Source organism: Ischnura elegans, chromosome 8, assembly GCF_921293095.1.
Source record: "Ischnura elegans chromosome 8, ioIscEleg1.1, whole genome shotgun sequence".
NCBI lineage: Eukaryota > Metazoa > Arthropoda > Insecta > Odonata > Coenagrionidae > Ischnura > Ischnura elegans.
In genome coordinates this window covers 103,390,884-103,405,836 of record NC_060253.1, presented here as the reverse complement: position 1 = coordinate 103,405,836, position 14,953 = coordinate 103,390,884, and the positions used below count along the sequence as shown (strand labels likewise).

The 14,953-nt window shown below is 35.0% G+C and overlaps 1 protein-coding gene across 1 annotated transcript in view; it reads right to left on the bottom strand.

The window, feature by feature from the left end:
- Nucleotides 1-14,953, bottom strand: part of LOC124163777 (NPC intracellular cholesterol transporter 1-like) — a 53,521-nt gene that overhangs the window by 24,978 nt on the left and 13,590 nt on the right. The window contains exons 4-15 of the mRNA XM_046540861.1: nucleotides 14,079-14,238; nucleotides 13,675-13,810; nucleotides 10,846-11,068; nucleotides 9,152-9,331; nucleotides 8,550-8,767; nucleotides 8,368-8,466; nucleotides 6,900-7,102; nucleotides 6,169-6,363; nucleotides 3,307-3,523; nucleotides 2,400-2,516; nucleotides 962-1,142; nucleotides 184-311 (exon numbers count right to left, since the gene is read on the bottom strand). Of these exons, the coding sequence (XP_046396817.1) occupies nucleotides 184-311; nucleotides 962-1,142; nucleotides 2,400-2,516; nucleotides 3,307-3,523; nucleotides 6,169-6,363; nucleotides 6,900-7,102; nucleotides 8,368-8,466; nucleotides 8,550-8,767; nucleotides 9,152-9,331; nucleotides 10,846-11,068; nucleotides 13,675-13,810; nucleotides 14,079-14,238 (2,057 nt within the window). The remainder of the gene's footprint in view (nucleotides 1-183; nucleotides 312-961; nucleotides 1,143-2,399; nucleotides 2,517-3,306; nucleotides 3,524-6,168; nucleotides 6,364-6,899; nucleotides 7,103-8,367; nucleotides 8,467-8,549; nucleotides 8,768-9,151; nucleotides 9,332-10,845; nucleotides 11,069-13,674; nucleotides 13,811-14,078; nucleotides 14,239-14,953) is intronic.

Here is a 14,953-nt window from a genome sequence, read left to right as displayed (position 1 = left end):
CATAACTTATTTTCCTGCATGGAATTTCATTGTGGAGGGAATATTAATCTTGACTAACTTAAAGCTTAAACTAAGAAACTTCATGAAGCCCAGTAATATGTATCCATAATTATGTAAATGTAATTTTCATCAACGTGAGCAAATTTGAGGACAACTTGAAAAAAAAAGTCGTGTTGTACTTACAGATTGCCTCCGATCATCCAGGGACATGAGAGCAATGAATGACGTAATCTGCAGCAGAAAGTCAATAAGTAAAGCCACTGCAGCATAAAGGGCAAAGGTTCGGACAGCTGGCATTCCAGAAATACCACCTGAAGTAGCAGTTACATAAAAGAACAAAAAAGGATATTATCATACAAAATGCCACAATACTTTCTTTCCCTGATATAAAGCCACCCCAAATTTTTAGGATAAGTACCTAAGTATTTTGAGAGCAGAAATTTTTTAACAGGAACAAAGAATCACAATGCACATACATGCATACATACTTGGAATGCATGAAATCATTAATTCAAAATTGGTAGATTGCCAGAAAAATCACAACATAAATATACTCAGGTTTTCAATCAACTACAAAAACATATTAAATTGGTATCAAAAATGACAAAACAACAACCAATATACTGTACACTTTTACCGTGATGTTCAGGTTGCATAATTAGACACCTAGGTCACTTGCACAAAAATATATATTCATTTCCATTTTGTTTAAAATATATGGATACCATGATTGATTTCAAACCAATTTATGCCAAAAATGTTCAACAGTGAATTAGGGTGTGCTTAAATGCAAGAAAAGACTTTGAGTAAATTTAAACTTTTGACTTTTTAAAATATTTTTCAAATTGTGAAAGGCAATTATGCATTTTGTTAAATAAATCCATTCCAATATCATTGAAAATTTCGTTATATTTACAGTTTATAGGCAACATTAAAAATAGAATTAGAATTGGTTGCTAACCAAGAAAGAAGCAACAGACTTCCGATGCAGTGGTCAAGAGCATTGAAGGGCCCACACTTCCTAATGTACGTCCAATATGCTCAGCTATGGATTCACCCTGCCTTCGAGGGTTTGTTTGATGAGTCTGAACCAAAATGAAGATGTTATCCACACCAACAGCAAGAACTAGGAATGGTATCACCTTAGGAGAGAAAATAATAAATTCATATAAACAAACAAAAATTAAGGTGATATCAATTTTTAAACATTTGGTGAATTTTTAAAACAATCCAATGATTATTAAATTTTAAATCAGTGCTCAATTAAATTTGGGCATGACAAAAGTGTACAAAAAAAATGAACCGAAGGATTGATGAAAATTCAGGGTGACGGCACATGCTTGGAAAGTAAAATAAGGCATAGCAGACTAGAATTGAAGAAATCTGGCGAATAGCTATCTAATGGGTTTTCAATGTTGAAGTTTAAGCTTATAATTTTTATAGCCAACTGATTAGTAAAATGTGATGATGTAATTCATGTTTCAATAATTTGTTCGCTTAAAGGTGATCTAAAGAGGCTTAATTTGGGATAAGTCGAATAAATTAGACAAAAAATATTCATTTTTATTATTTAACATACTACATATCTATGTATTTGTATTACCTTTTAGCTATTTTTTCAGTTATATTGGTCAAAATCAAGTGAAAAAGGCTTAAATGTTCCTAACAATGCCACCAAATTTCTCACCAAAGCATCCAGCTTAAAACTAAAGCTACCCTTTCTAATTTCCACAGACGAGAATGATGCCTCGGTGGCTTAACTGGCTTAAGAACTCGTCCTAAAATAGGGAGATCCAGGTTTGAGTCCCAATCAAGGCCAATGATTTTTTTCTCTGTGGAATTTTTGCATAATTTTTGCATTGCTGGTGATGCTGTAATGGTACACTTAAACTACCCCTTGCTGACTATACTCCCCATTACTAAACACAACCGAGTACCCATGACTCCCTTCCACCTCACTTCATTAAGTCCCAAAATATTTTTTCTCCCTTTCTCCATCTCCTTTTTATATTTTCCAGCTTATTTGCCCTATCCTTAACCACAATACATACATCAAAATGGACCTGCCCTGACAGGATCCCATTTGATGAGTTTCTGAGGTTTATTTGATCATGCTCCATTTTTTCAGGGAAGAGATACAATTAGATTAAGTTTTCCATGCCCATTCCAGTGGTGTCTTTTCAGTGACATACTACCTCATGAACTACCTTTTATCTGGCTCCAATCTTTGACCTAATTGGCATGGGAGTACATAATTGAAAATTAATACTGCTGGAGCAGCTTTTATCTTATCTCAACGGTAATTTTTAAAATGCAAGTGAGACAAGGGGATTTACATCAGGATGTCAATGATATGTATCCTCCTACTGCATGTGCTTATACATCAGTATAAAAATTACCTCAATGGTGAGAAGGGTCGTCGGCTCACCAACATATCCAAAGAAACCCAAAGACGAGACAACAGACAGCATCACTATACAAATGCCACCAAAACCAAGAGTGATTTTAGTGTCAACCTGTAAAAATAAAAGTAACATAAAGGTTAGATGGAAAATAAACTAGTTCTCCACAGTATAATATCAGAAATCCATGATTTCAAGCAGTATAAAAAGGAAATAATGAGTAGATACATGGCAATCGGATTGCTCATAAAGGCTAGAGCTAATTATATATAATGTAATATGTATACTCATCAACCTATACAGGAAACAAATTTGGATACTATCATGTCATGTCAAAGACAGGCTTAAATACATCTGCCTTGAATTTTCAGGCTTTTGAATCTCCAAATATATCCAATATATCACTTACAGTGATAATGGTGGGATCTACTAGCATTGTAAGCATAGCCAGTACTATCTTTTCAAAGTTGAGTGAGGGTGTTTCTTGTACCATGGTTCTCATGGTTGAATCCCTCAAAATACATAAAAATATATCCATCAAGATATTCTTGAGCACTAAAATTTCAATTGTGTAATAACAGAATAAGTAGGTACTGTTTTTGAGTCCTAAAAATCACATTTTCAGCATCAAAAATCCCAAAATTTTCTGGGGGAGGACCCCTATTTACCCTGGGGTATTTTCCATATATGGACCCAAAAATCTCCAGTAAACCCCCCAAATTCAAAATCCAGGCTACGCCACTGAGAAGTGCTTGTACTTCACTTGAATAGTCAAGATTAGCTCAGCTTGAGTTGATAACCAGTGTCTCTGTCCCTGGCAGCCACAGTCAATGATCAAAAACCAAGATTAATTATTGAGAACCTATATAGTAGGTAACAGCATTACTTAGTACACTGTACTCACCAGTAATGATTTCCAGCTTCCAATTTTACCCAAAGCAAGAACGATGTAAACAAACATGGCTGCATAACTGATGCCAACAGTGAAAACCTCAGCTTCTGAAAGGCGATCAAGCTCATCCTGAATAGAACGCTCCGACGTAAAGGCCACATCCATGTACTCAGGACGCTTCCCTCCTTCTTCAATGCTCCTAGTCCAATTTTTCATGAATTCAATAAATCTGGAATGGTCAGAAACATTGTCACTCAAAGGTAAATTTTAATACATACTTAGTGATCACTCATCAGGGGATGCTCGAGTACTACTTAAGCAACTCCTAAAACAAAGCATTAAATTACTACGATTTAAGAAAATTAAGGATCAAAGCAACACATGACAGAAGTAAAACTAAGGATGATTGAACACTTCTCTCTTTATCTTGATAAAATGTGGAGAGATGTGTTCGCTCATTAACATTCATGCTCACTTTCACTGATCTTCTGTTGATTTTACACCCCCATTAAATTTTTTCTACAATAAATAGTGTCCAGATTTTAAATCACATGCTAATTACAATTTTTAATAAATAGGGACATCGATTATTTTAATTTACAACTAAGTATCACACAAGTATATTTGTAGCTAAATTAAGACAACAATATAATTTAAAATATCCTGTTTCTTTACATAGAACAGTCACCAAAAATCAAAAAATCCACTCTTGTGAAGCTTCTTATGCATGCCTGCTATTTTAAATTTTATCATCCTTATTGTTTCGTTTGAAATGATCAACCTTAAAATTGCAGAGCAGACCTCCACGTACACAGAATTCAACGCGGAAATGTGTGATTATCTTATTACATATTTTATTTTAGAGCACATGAAATGGATATCTCAGACCTAATGCTTTATTAACTTGGTATTGTAGCAATTACAATGCATAGTTCTGGATAGAAGTCATTTAATACCTTCCGTTACCAAAATGGACATTTTTAACACCCCAATGCTTTTTTTTAAGCTCATGCACTCAAGCAAAAATTATAAACAATTTATTATAATTATATATTGCTAGCAAATATAATTGATCAATAATAATGCCATTGGTGAATGTAATGGAATTCTCCAGCAATAATTACATAATTATGTAATTGCAAGCAGGGCTAAACACATGAAAAACAGATTGATGTATTTCTAAATTTGAAAAAAAATTAACACTACTGGAAAAATTAGCAAGTGTAAAGGTTAGTTTATGGATAAGATTACCTATAGTCTGTACATTATCGATCAGGTGTACTTAGCATGAGATTTCAGTGCCCATGCATTAATAGAAAATAGATGTTCATAGAAAAAAATTAGCATGCAACTGGGCTAAATTATTGGGAAGACTAGCCCATTCCCCTACCCCATCATCTGCTTTCAAAGGGATAAGGAATATAAAACAGGATATTCACACTAAATACAAGCTCACTATTCATCAATTTGCATGCAGTTAAGTTATTAAATACATAGTAACAGAGGATATATGGAGCTATAGAATGATGATTTTTAAGATGCGGCAATATATAATATAGGGTCGTTTCAGTGGCATAACTATACAGGGACAATTAGGGGGAGGGACTAAGGGGCTGGGTGGTAACCTGCCAACAGTAGTGGGGGTCCAAACAAAATTACCATATTATCTTGTGTAAATTGGATACCAAAGGGGCCACAGCCTCCCTTGACCACTATCAGTGGAGCCAGGGCTGGGCAGTGTACAGACTGAGGAGTGTTTGAAATACAAAATAATGCTCCAAATGTATTTGAAGTGCAAAATACAAAATACCTTTGACTTGGGTATTTGAAAAACAAGCTACAAAATAGTATTTCACATACCTTTCAAAATGCTAAATGCATTTCTTTGGAAACTAAGAGATCTTAAATAAAATGCAACCTACCTTGCCACGTTATGTATAGTGGCAAATATGAAGAAAACAATTTAAAGGAAAACAAAGCAATCTCTGGACCATTATGTTACAGAAGTGTTATCAGAGCTACTTCAAAGTATTTTACAAGTGTATTTTTTATTTTAGAATGGGAGAAAATCAAAAATCTGTATTTGAAATATAAAATACGTTCAGGTCGCGCATTTGAAATACCAAATACAAATTACAATTGCATTTCATATAAGTGTTTTAACCCTTAACCAGTGACGTGCAATTCTTGTTACACTACCAGTGACGTGTGGTCTGGGAGACCGCAATAAATCAAAAATTCATAATTGCAACGCCATTTTTATTGTTTTGTTTAATTTTTCTTTGAATGCTTAACTATTTTAAAACTTATATTAAAATTTTTACACTCTCAATACCAACCAATTTGTCATAAAAAATTGTGATTTGAAGCAGGATCAAAAAACTGATGCCAAAAACACTTGAGTAATAATTATTATATTTAAGTACCAATATTTCGCCAGATTCAAAAAAAGCCTTAAATGTTAAAGTTGGAAGGCTGAGTAGTAAGTAGCCATGAAATTTATCCTACTTATTCCTTTTCTTGATGCATTTTTAGTAAGTGACGTGCGGTCTCACAGACCGCTAATCGAGTTCAATTGCAAATTTACAGAAATTAATAAAAGGAACGTTAAATTTTAAGAGTGAGATGTCCTTGTTATGCAAAAATATGAAGCTAACGATAATTATAGATATTTTGAAATCTTTATTTTTAAAATATTCATAATTTTAGAAACGCAGCGGTCTCTCAGACCGCATGTCACTGGTTAAGGGTTAAAATACTTGTACTTGAAATACTACCCAGCCCTGTCCGGATCCGCCACTGGGTCATTTGAATCAAAAGTTGAAGAAAAGAGCAGTCATGGCATATGTGAAACTATTACACAAAAGCTCTTACCTTTTTTCCCACTGCATAGGTCCTTCCAGCTTTGTCTGATTGACATAATTAGACACTACATATGTAATAACGAGAGCAGATGCTCTTTTATAGTCTGGAGTTCCTCCATTTTCACTTGCAGGAAATCCACCGGTCACTAGACTAGGTAAAATGGGTCCACCCCAAGCAGCCAAGCATTGTGGGTTGTAACTATTCCTAAAAATACAAATTATTGCAATTAACCCTTTAGCTGAGGGAGTACATGATTTTAACAAACAGCTCATGTGGGAGAGAACCAAGAAAAATTCCTCTAGCCTAACCTAGAGTCTCGCAAAGATTGAACCCTTAAAAGTATCGATATGAAATAAAAGCAGAAATTGAAGGTGAAAATGGGACAGAGGAGCTTCATCCTCCACCTTCCGATATAATGAGTGCCCTGTAGCTAGCAATTTCCCAGAGATAATAAGCACTTGATAAACCAATTGCTTCTACTGTATTCTGCAATTCCAAAAAGGTTGAGTAGCAAGGCAGGACAGCCTTTAGGCAAAGTTGGGAAATAGGATGTTTAAAAATGCCCAGTCAAGTGTTCTCATGTGTGCCATATACAGCATTAAGAATCAATTTTATGATTCGGTGACTACTTTGAATCATTTTCAGGCAAAGAAAAGCATGCAAAAAATAACAAAATGCATAACATATGAATGAATGTACACATTTTCCAAGAACAATTCACCGCACATATTCATACTTACAATATGCAACGATGGATGGTATCCAGGTAAGTTACATTGTTACCCAGGGTATCGTTTTTCCAACTATCTAGCTGGCTCAAATCATCCTGGAAATATCCCCAAACACTCTGCACTGTGCATAATGTGACATCCATTGGATTATAGGAAGTGCTCATTGGAGCAAAGCAAATGGTATCCAGGCTATTTCCTTCCTCTTTCCCAAGCTGTAATGAAAAACACAACAGCATAACATTTATAAAATTAACTCTCTCCTTGATAATATTACTTCAGCAATAAATTTTACCACTGCAATTTCCTAATGCCAAGGTATGCAGATTTGAGTATCCTCAACCCACAAGTCATGATTAATCATCAAAACCTGATTACCTAATACTTCAGCCAAAAAATTAGCATCAAAGTGGCAGTAATGAGTTAAAATATGCATTGAAGAAAATTTTCAAATAATATAAAACTTCTGCATATGTCAGTGGGAATGTTAGTGGAGATTTGGAAGAAGACCTTTTCTCCCAAATCTTCCAAAAAAGAATAAAATGAGAAAAATCAAGGATACCATGCTGCGTCCTAAATTTACTTGACTTAATCTTGCATTGATCTTAACCTCCTACCCCATCCACTAAAAGAAATAATCTACATTCACTAATGATGTATGTAATTGTTTATACATATGTTATGAACCCATATATGTACTAGTTAACCACACCCTATTCATTTCAATTGCAGTAGAACTTGTTAAGTACATTTCCAAAAGGATTACAAAAAATGATCGTGCTAAGCAGGAAAACGTGCTAACCAGGGAAGTACTTGATAGCAATTGGGGTAATTGCAATCCGTGGAAAAGTCGCTATAATTACAACTTCTTTCAGAAGCTCTCATGGATCACCTCAATGAACTCTTTTCACATTTAAAACCAAAAAATTAGCTCTACATTGCCAAAACAATGCCACATGAATAAAAATCACCATATTTCATAGATATCCCTGAGACAATTAAATAAAATCCGCACAATTCTCCTGCACAATCTTATATACATAATATAAGCTAGTTTTCTCCAAGCACATGCAGCCTACTAAAGGGCATTCATATTTTCTTCACTTGAGTGGATGAATTAACACAGGCAGCAGGAAAGGGGTGAAGTTGCGTACTGAAAGACCTCATAAATGCCTCTAATTATATATTGACTAAATGAGGGGATATTATTTGTCGTAAGAGTTGTTCTAAAGCCAATTAAAATGGGAGATTTTAATTCCTATTTATCAGGCTATAGAACAAACAGTTCAGCCAATTAGTAACTCCCTCCAATTTAGCAAAATTATTTCTTCGAAATATGTATTAAACTAACAGGGATGGACAAAATTTGTGGGAATGAGATAAAAGAAAAATTGTGGCTTGTCGTCAAGTCTGGGGAATTATCACATGAGATTATGAATTGGATGAAATAAATGATTATAAAGAAATAAATTCGACTTACATTACGGATTTCTTCCTGTAATTGGTGAACAACTTCCAAGAATTCACGGTGAAAAACTGGTCCAAAAGTGATATTACCATTTGCAGTTTCATGAATGATCTAAAATAAAATTCTTTATGTTAGTATATGACTATAAATGCACTAGGAAAATAAAATTATTATTGATTTTAAATCTAAAATACCTCGCTAAGACCAACAGCTTTAATAAAAATCTGCTCAGTTCGATAAAATGGTCCAAAGTGAGCATCGTAAACATCTTTCTCCAAACGAGACTGCGAAGTAGGTGCAGCCCAGATCTTCACAGGGTCAGTGGTAACTTCCATGTATTTCACTCCATGGCCGAGACCAGTAACCAGCAAAACTCCCGCTAACAAAGCAACAGCTGGGTAAGTTGCAACACCTATAAATGAGATCACGTAATTAATTTTATTTTTAAGTAATCCACAAATTTCCTTAGATGACACATGTGTTGGCTCAAGCAAATAAATAGGGAAGTCTGCAGTTGGCTGACAGCAGTCTTTAAATGAATGATGAAACATTTTAATCATCAGCCCACAGGCAATATGGTTCAATTGTTTTTATCCTTATATTTTGGGCACAAAGAGGGCTATAATGCTCGCTAAGCATACATATAATCCACCATGAAGTAAAAAAAATTCACATGCCTGTCTTACGTTCCACTACACAACCACACCATCGAAGGAGCATGGCTGCAGATTTTCGTATTTGAGTAGCCAATTTTTTTAACTCTTTGTTAATATGAGCAAAAACGTTTGATACTCACACTTCCCAAACCACTCAAATCCTTTTTCCTGAACCGAAACCATATTGTGGCTAATTTTATCAAAGCAGCTCCCCGAGCCAGAATTTTCCTCAGCCTTGAAGTATGAAGTATTTTTCAGTAAATCAGATTGAGATGACCCACTGCCATCACTGATGCTACTATTCTTGGCAGCTTTTCCGCCTGTAAAAAATAAATACATACATTCATTCAAAGAAGCAGGAGGATGATAGGCACACAGGGAGGAGGGAAAAAGATTCTGAATTTATGGATGGAATGAAAAGGAATAAACTATAATGGGAATTAAAGAAGAAAGATCAGTGTGATTGGGAAAGAATTGTTATCCATGCACGGATTATTCATGTTGCAGATTATTCGTGCATGAGTTTCACCTTACTTAGATGTTTTGCAAGATTTTTTAAAAATAAAATTGGACACAAAAATGCCAGGATTATTGCGCATTAATGCAAGGGTGCACAAGGATTATTATTTCCATTAGAATTCCCTAAAAAAACACAAGCATTTTCTTTGCTTGCTAAAAAATATGTACGTACACATATAGTTTCAAAACATAGTTTCATTTTCATAAATTATGAACATTATTAGAAATTGAAGTGAAAGATTGAAATGTCCTTGTTATTGATTATTGGAGCCTCCTCTTCCTGTTATTAGCCTAGAAAATTGAGAGTTTGCTGCAGTTCACAAAAGCTGAAAGTAAACCTTAACCATCTCAGGTAAAAAAATTTCCAACGAGTTTCAGCAGCCATCCCACTTTTTGAAACATACAACCAGATTTGGTATTCGAAATAATCAGCCAGGTTTCAATAGCTGAACAGAATACTTTCTGTTATCAACATGGTTCAGTAGCTAAAAAGGTTGATTATTACACAATACGTAAATGCCAATGGAACTGAATTTTTTGATTTAATGGAAACAACAGATGTCCAGTCATAGTAGTGTCAATGGGATGTATATGAATATGAAAGGGGATATAAAATTAAAATACAAATCAGCTCTAAACTTACGGCCTATTTTACACAATTTAGGTATGTTACAACCCAGTGGTAGATCCAGAGAGGGGCTAGGACCTATTCCCCCCTCCCCTTGGGTATTCAATTTCAATAGGGAGAATGATAATTTTGTTCAGACCCCCACTGCTGCCACCTCTCCTTGACTCACCACTCGCTCCCCTCCCTTGCCCCTATCCAGGATCCGCCATTGATTAAAAGTTATGGTATGTAATCATATTACAGTATCATAAATCCAAAAGTTAAATGTGAATGAATAAAATAATTACACAATAAACACCATTTGCACTTAACCCATTACATATTTGATTCTTCAGGTAAGCATTATCCACTTACTCTACCTTTTCTCCGTTGAATCCTACATTTTTCTTCCCTTTCCCTATTGACAAACACGATTCCTTCTATTAAACATCAAATTTGGCATCTCCTCACTTTGCATTCTTTCACCATCCTTCCAAAAGTTTCCTCTATTCAAGACAGAACTGAGTTCTCCTTTTTTTGTCTTCATCCATCTCACTTAATTCATCCTATTTTATTGTTTTGGGTAGTAGAAAATCATAAAGGATGCCAATAGACATAGACACATACACTCTGAGTAGTATATGTTTCTGGAATACAAGCGCTGATATTTTTTTTACAGAAAACTGGGCAGGAGTACCTAGCACTCACCTTGAGAGGCAGTCATGACTGGATTTCTACTGTGGCGATGGCGCAGGTACGAGATCAACACGGTAGCAATAACCAACACCATGACACAAAGGAACAAGATGAGAGACAAAATTTCCATTCCATCGAGGCCAAATAGTTTGAAGGAATTATCAGGGATTGTAGGAGGCTTGCCAGCCGGACAACTTTCTGAACAATCAACACAGCTGCAGGCACCAGTATAGTTCTGTAAAAAATATAAAAGCTGTTTAAGTGATACCATTTCCCCTAGGAAACACCACAGGGTTTTCCATTGTATTACCTTTTCTTTCTAATCATTTAAATGGAGATGGAGGTCAAATAGCACTTCTCTCCAATTTGAATATCAAACACGCATACCAAATTCTTTTCTGAATACCTCGCTCGAATATTGAATAATGCATTTTTTAATACTGACTAAGCATTTTTTCATCAATTTTAAATACAAATAGCAATTCAAATAAAAAATGCTGAAGACTTAGCAAGTCATTCTACTTCAATAGGGCTCCAAAATCCTGACGTAACTGTCACCCATGATTGCATCAAACTTGCATGCATGCAGCATCACAATTCTTTTGTTTTTTATTACTTACTTTACATGCATACGAAAGGTTATATTGTTTTTGATGATTTACTGGCTTTATTCCAAACCTTAAATAAACAATCGACAATTACTCTAAAAGTATTATATAAAAAATAAAATTCATCATACAACAGGGAGTCTGAGAAGGAACAGCCAATTCCACGAGCATTAGAAAGTACACATACTTTCTTTTTTGTACAAATCAGGTGGATTCTACAGCATTGTAAATATTTTAATGCTTACTTTCAATGATAAGTTTTTGTAAAAATATCATTAAAGGATTGAACCAATCAAGTGCGTAAACCTTCATGTAAGACCCAACCATTGTCAAAGAGAATAACCGACTACACTATCTGTGCTGTGCATTTGAAATTCAAATAATTGATAACTATGAGTCATCACACATTGAATGTTGTAAAATGGACATTACTCGAGGCATTTGGTGATTTGACAATTCAAATGTCCCATCCCTAAATTTAAGTCTATTTATTCTACAAGATACAAAGCACATGACTGCCAAGGCAAAAGAATTTACGTGGGATTTGCTTATAGGGTGCAAGCTCGGGTGGTCCAAACAATTGAAAGGGCTCAAATTTAGGGAATGCCTTCTAGTGGGCATATCAATCTGGAATTCTGGAAAAATAGTTTTATAGCTATGTGCATGTGAATTAGGGAGCAGCATGCAAAATTTGAGCATTTTCATTTTTTTTAACCGCCCTATAATCTATTCTCTTTATGTTTTCGGGTGAGCTTTCGTGAGAGCCCGGACATTATTGGAAAGTTTCACTAATGGGGGAGGGATAGTACTGAGAGAGAGGAGGGGCAAACTTAACATTGCCGAATGTACATATCCACCCTCCTTTCATAGTTGAAGACATACAAGGAGAACGCGTTAGTGGATAAACTCTTCTTGGGATTCCCAACGGGTTAATTTTTCCATAATGGCCAACTTTTCAAGCTCTGACTCGGGGCTTGAAACATTTGACGTCATGGATAATTTAATCATTTTTGTGCCAGCCTATTTTACCTGGTTTGCTGAAGAATTCCAGGCCTTTTTTTTTTGATTTGTAGGTTTGCGCTAAAAAAATTATATTATGCCTAGTGTGCATTTTCTGAAACTATTTTTTTTTCTTTACTATCAACACTTATGGGTTTGTTGAAGCATGACAAATACTAAAAAATAGAAACAAAATCTACACGAAGCTGTCAGTGCGTAAAAACCTGGCCAATAGATCGGCCCTTGGCACTCTTCACATACACCACCCGGGCCGATGGATCAGCCCACTGGCACTAAAAGGTTTAATCCAGTGAGAATCCCGAGAAGAGTTTACTCACATCATTCGCCGGGAAAGAATCAAACATATTTCAGAACACATGAGGTTTGGCGACACTGCTCCACGAATTCACGATATTAACTCGAGGGAGGTCTGAGAGCGATTGACTGAGGCCACACCTTGTGTTTGCTGATTGGTCAAGGGAAAGTCACTTGTCGAGCAACTTTCCCTCCCCTCACCCCCACTTGCTTTAGCCACATCAGCTCACCCGCAGAGATAAAATGGATAGAGAATAGTTTACACAAAAGGATGTATGCATCTATAAATTTATGGGAGAGAGAATACATCTCCTGATTGGTCTCCTATAATTTTACAAAAAGAAATGCAAGGTTTTTTTTCCTGGTTTGTGCAAGTTTATCAACGTTTTTAGAATTTCACTTCAAATTACTTTCAATTCAAATTTTCTAAAAATATAGAGCCATAAATAAGAGTAGATGAATGGGGTACTTTCACTCAGACCCCCACCCCAAAAACACTCAAACCTTAAATCACATATGTATTTCCTTGTAGCTCTACTTCCAATACATGAAAAGCCATAATACTGGGATAGTTTTTAAGCTTAGGCTTCGACTTAAAAAATTATTGTTAATTAAATTGATTTAATACCATAAGCTATAATTTCTACATGATAATGTTAAATATTTTGAGTACTTTTTCTCAAATACTTCATCAACACAAAATAATCTATGACAGCTCGCTTGCAAAAGGATTTGATAGTGCTGGATAGGAGTTATTGAGTGATTTTCAGTTCTATTGAGTTTTTAAAATCCTAATTAACACATCAACATCCGAGGAGCTATTCACAATTCCAGGTAAGACACCAAAGCGAAAAGCATCACTAAGTTAATGATACAAGGTCATGAATGATATAAAATAAGGTAGTTCAATTCAACGTACATCATAACTCTCGCTGCATTTCACCACATGCATGTCAAATGGAGAGGTTCCATTTGCGGCTTCATCTTGAACAATGAAATTCATCTGAAATGGTACTAAAGGATTCCCAACATGGTCACCCATGAATCCAAACCACCTGAAACAGAAAATAATCATGTTTATGACATTTGGATATGCTCATGACCAAATTCAAAGTACCAATCTATTTTTACAAACAAAAGAGAAGGGGCAACATGAAAAGTAGACAATTATAACTATCAACATAATTATTAGTGAAAAAATGTAATAATTAAATTTTGGCCTCCAAAATTCAGTTGATTAATATAAGCAATTATTAAAGAATAGCAAACATTTCTTCACAATTACATTCATAGATACCATTACTTTTTGAAGTCAATAATTACCGTTCTGGTGAACAATAAGTGGATCTCCAAGTCCCACACATTAAATCAAAGGCCAGATTGCCAGATGCAGGAGACACAATGCCCTTGCATGAATCATAGGTGCCATACATGTACTGTTTGGTCATATAAACGTTGATTTCATCTACTTGATCTCCCTTAGCTGTAAGAAAACAAAAAATACAACATTCATTTTTAATAGTCTGCTTGAAAAAGTTGATTTTCGATGACTAGTAAAAGATACTAAAAAAAGTCAATTACTGGCAAAATTATACATCAAAAAGTGCTCCCAAATTGCCCTGCAACTTTGAGGGAAAAGTGCACAAAGGAACTTGTAACTATGTTACCTGCAAGCCAACCAAATTCATAGAAAACACTTTGTTGAATTATGTATAAGCATAGTATTTCCTTAGCTAACAAATTGCTTCATCTAGCACCGATTTGATGAGTCAATTACCTGGATTAAATTGAACCTAAAAATTCACATGTGTAACTATGCTAAATTTCCACTGCTGCAACAAGAGCTAGGAATAATATGCAATGAGGGCTGAAGTTGAAATTTCAAGTAAAATGATTGGGGTACCACTCCATTTCATGGAAAAATTTTTGATCTACACTAGCTCAATATATTTGAGTCCTCCACTGGAGCATTTCTAGAACTGGCCAAAACTATTAGGTAGTATGCTTATATTAGGTGAGGAAAATGGAGAGTATCACTAAAAAAAATTCTAATTTTCCCCCCAATTGGAGCCTGTTCATGAAAAATGAAGAAGCCTATGCACATGAACTTTAGAGAGTGTTTAAAAACAGTTAAATGCCCAAAGAGAATCAAATTACCACAGAAAAGTTGATTTTAGCCATCCTGATTGCAAAAAATA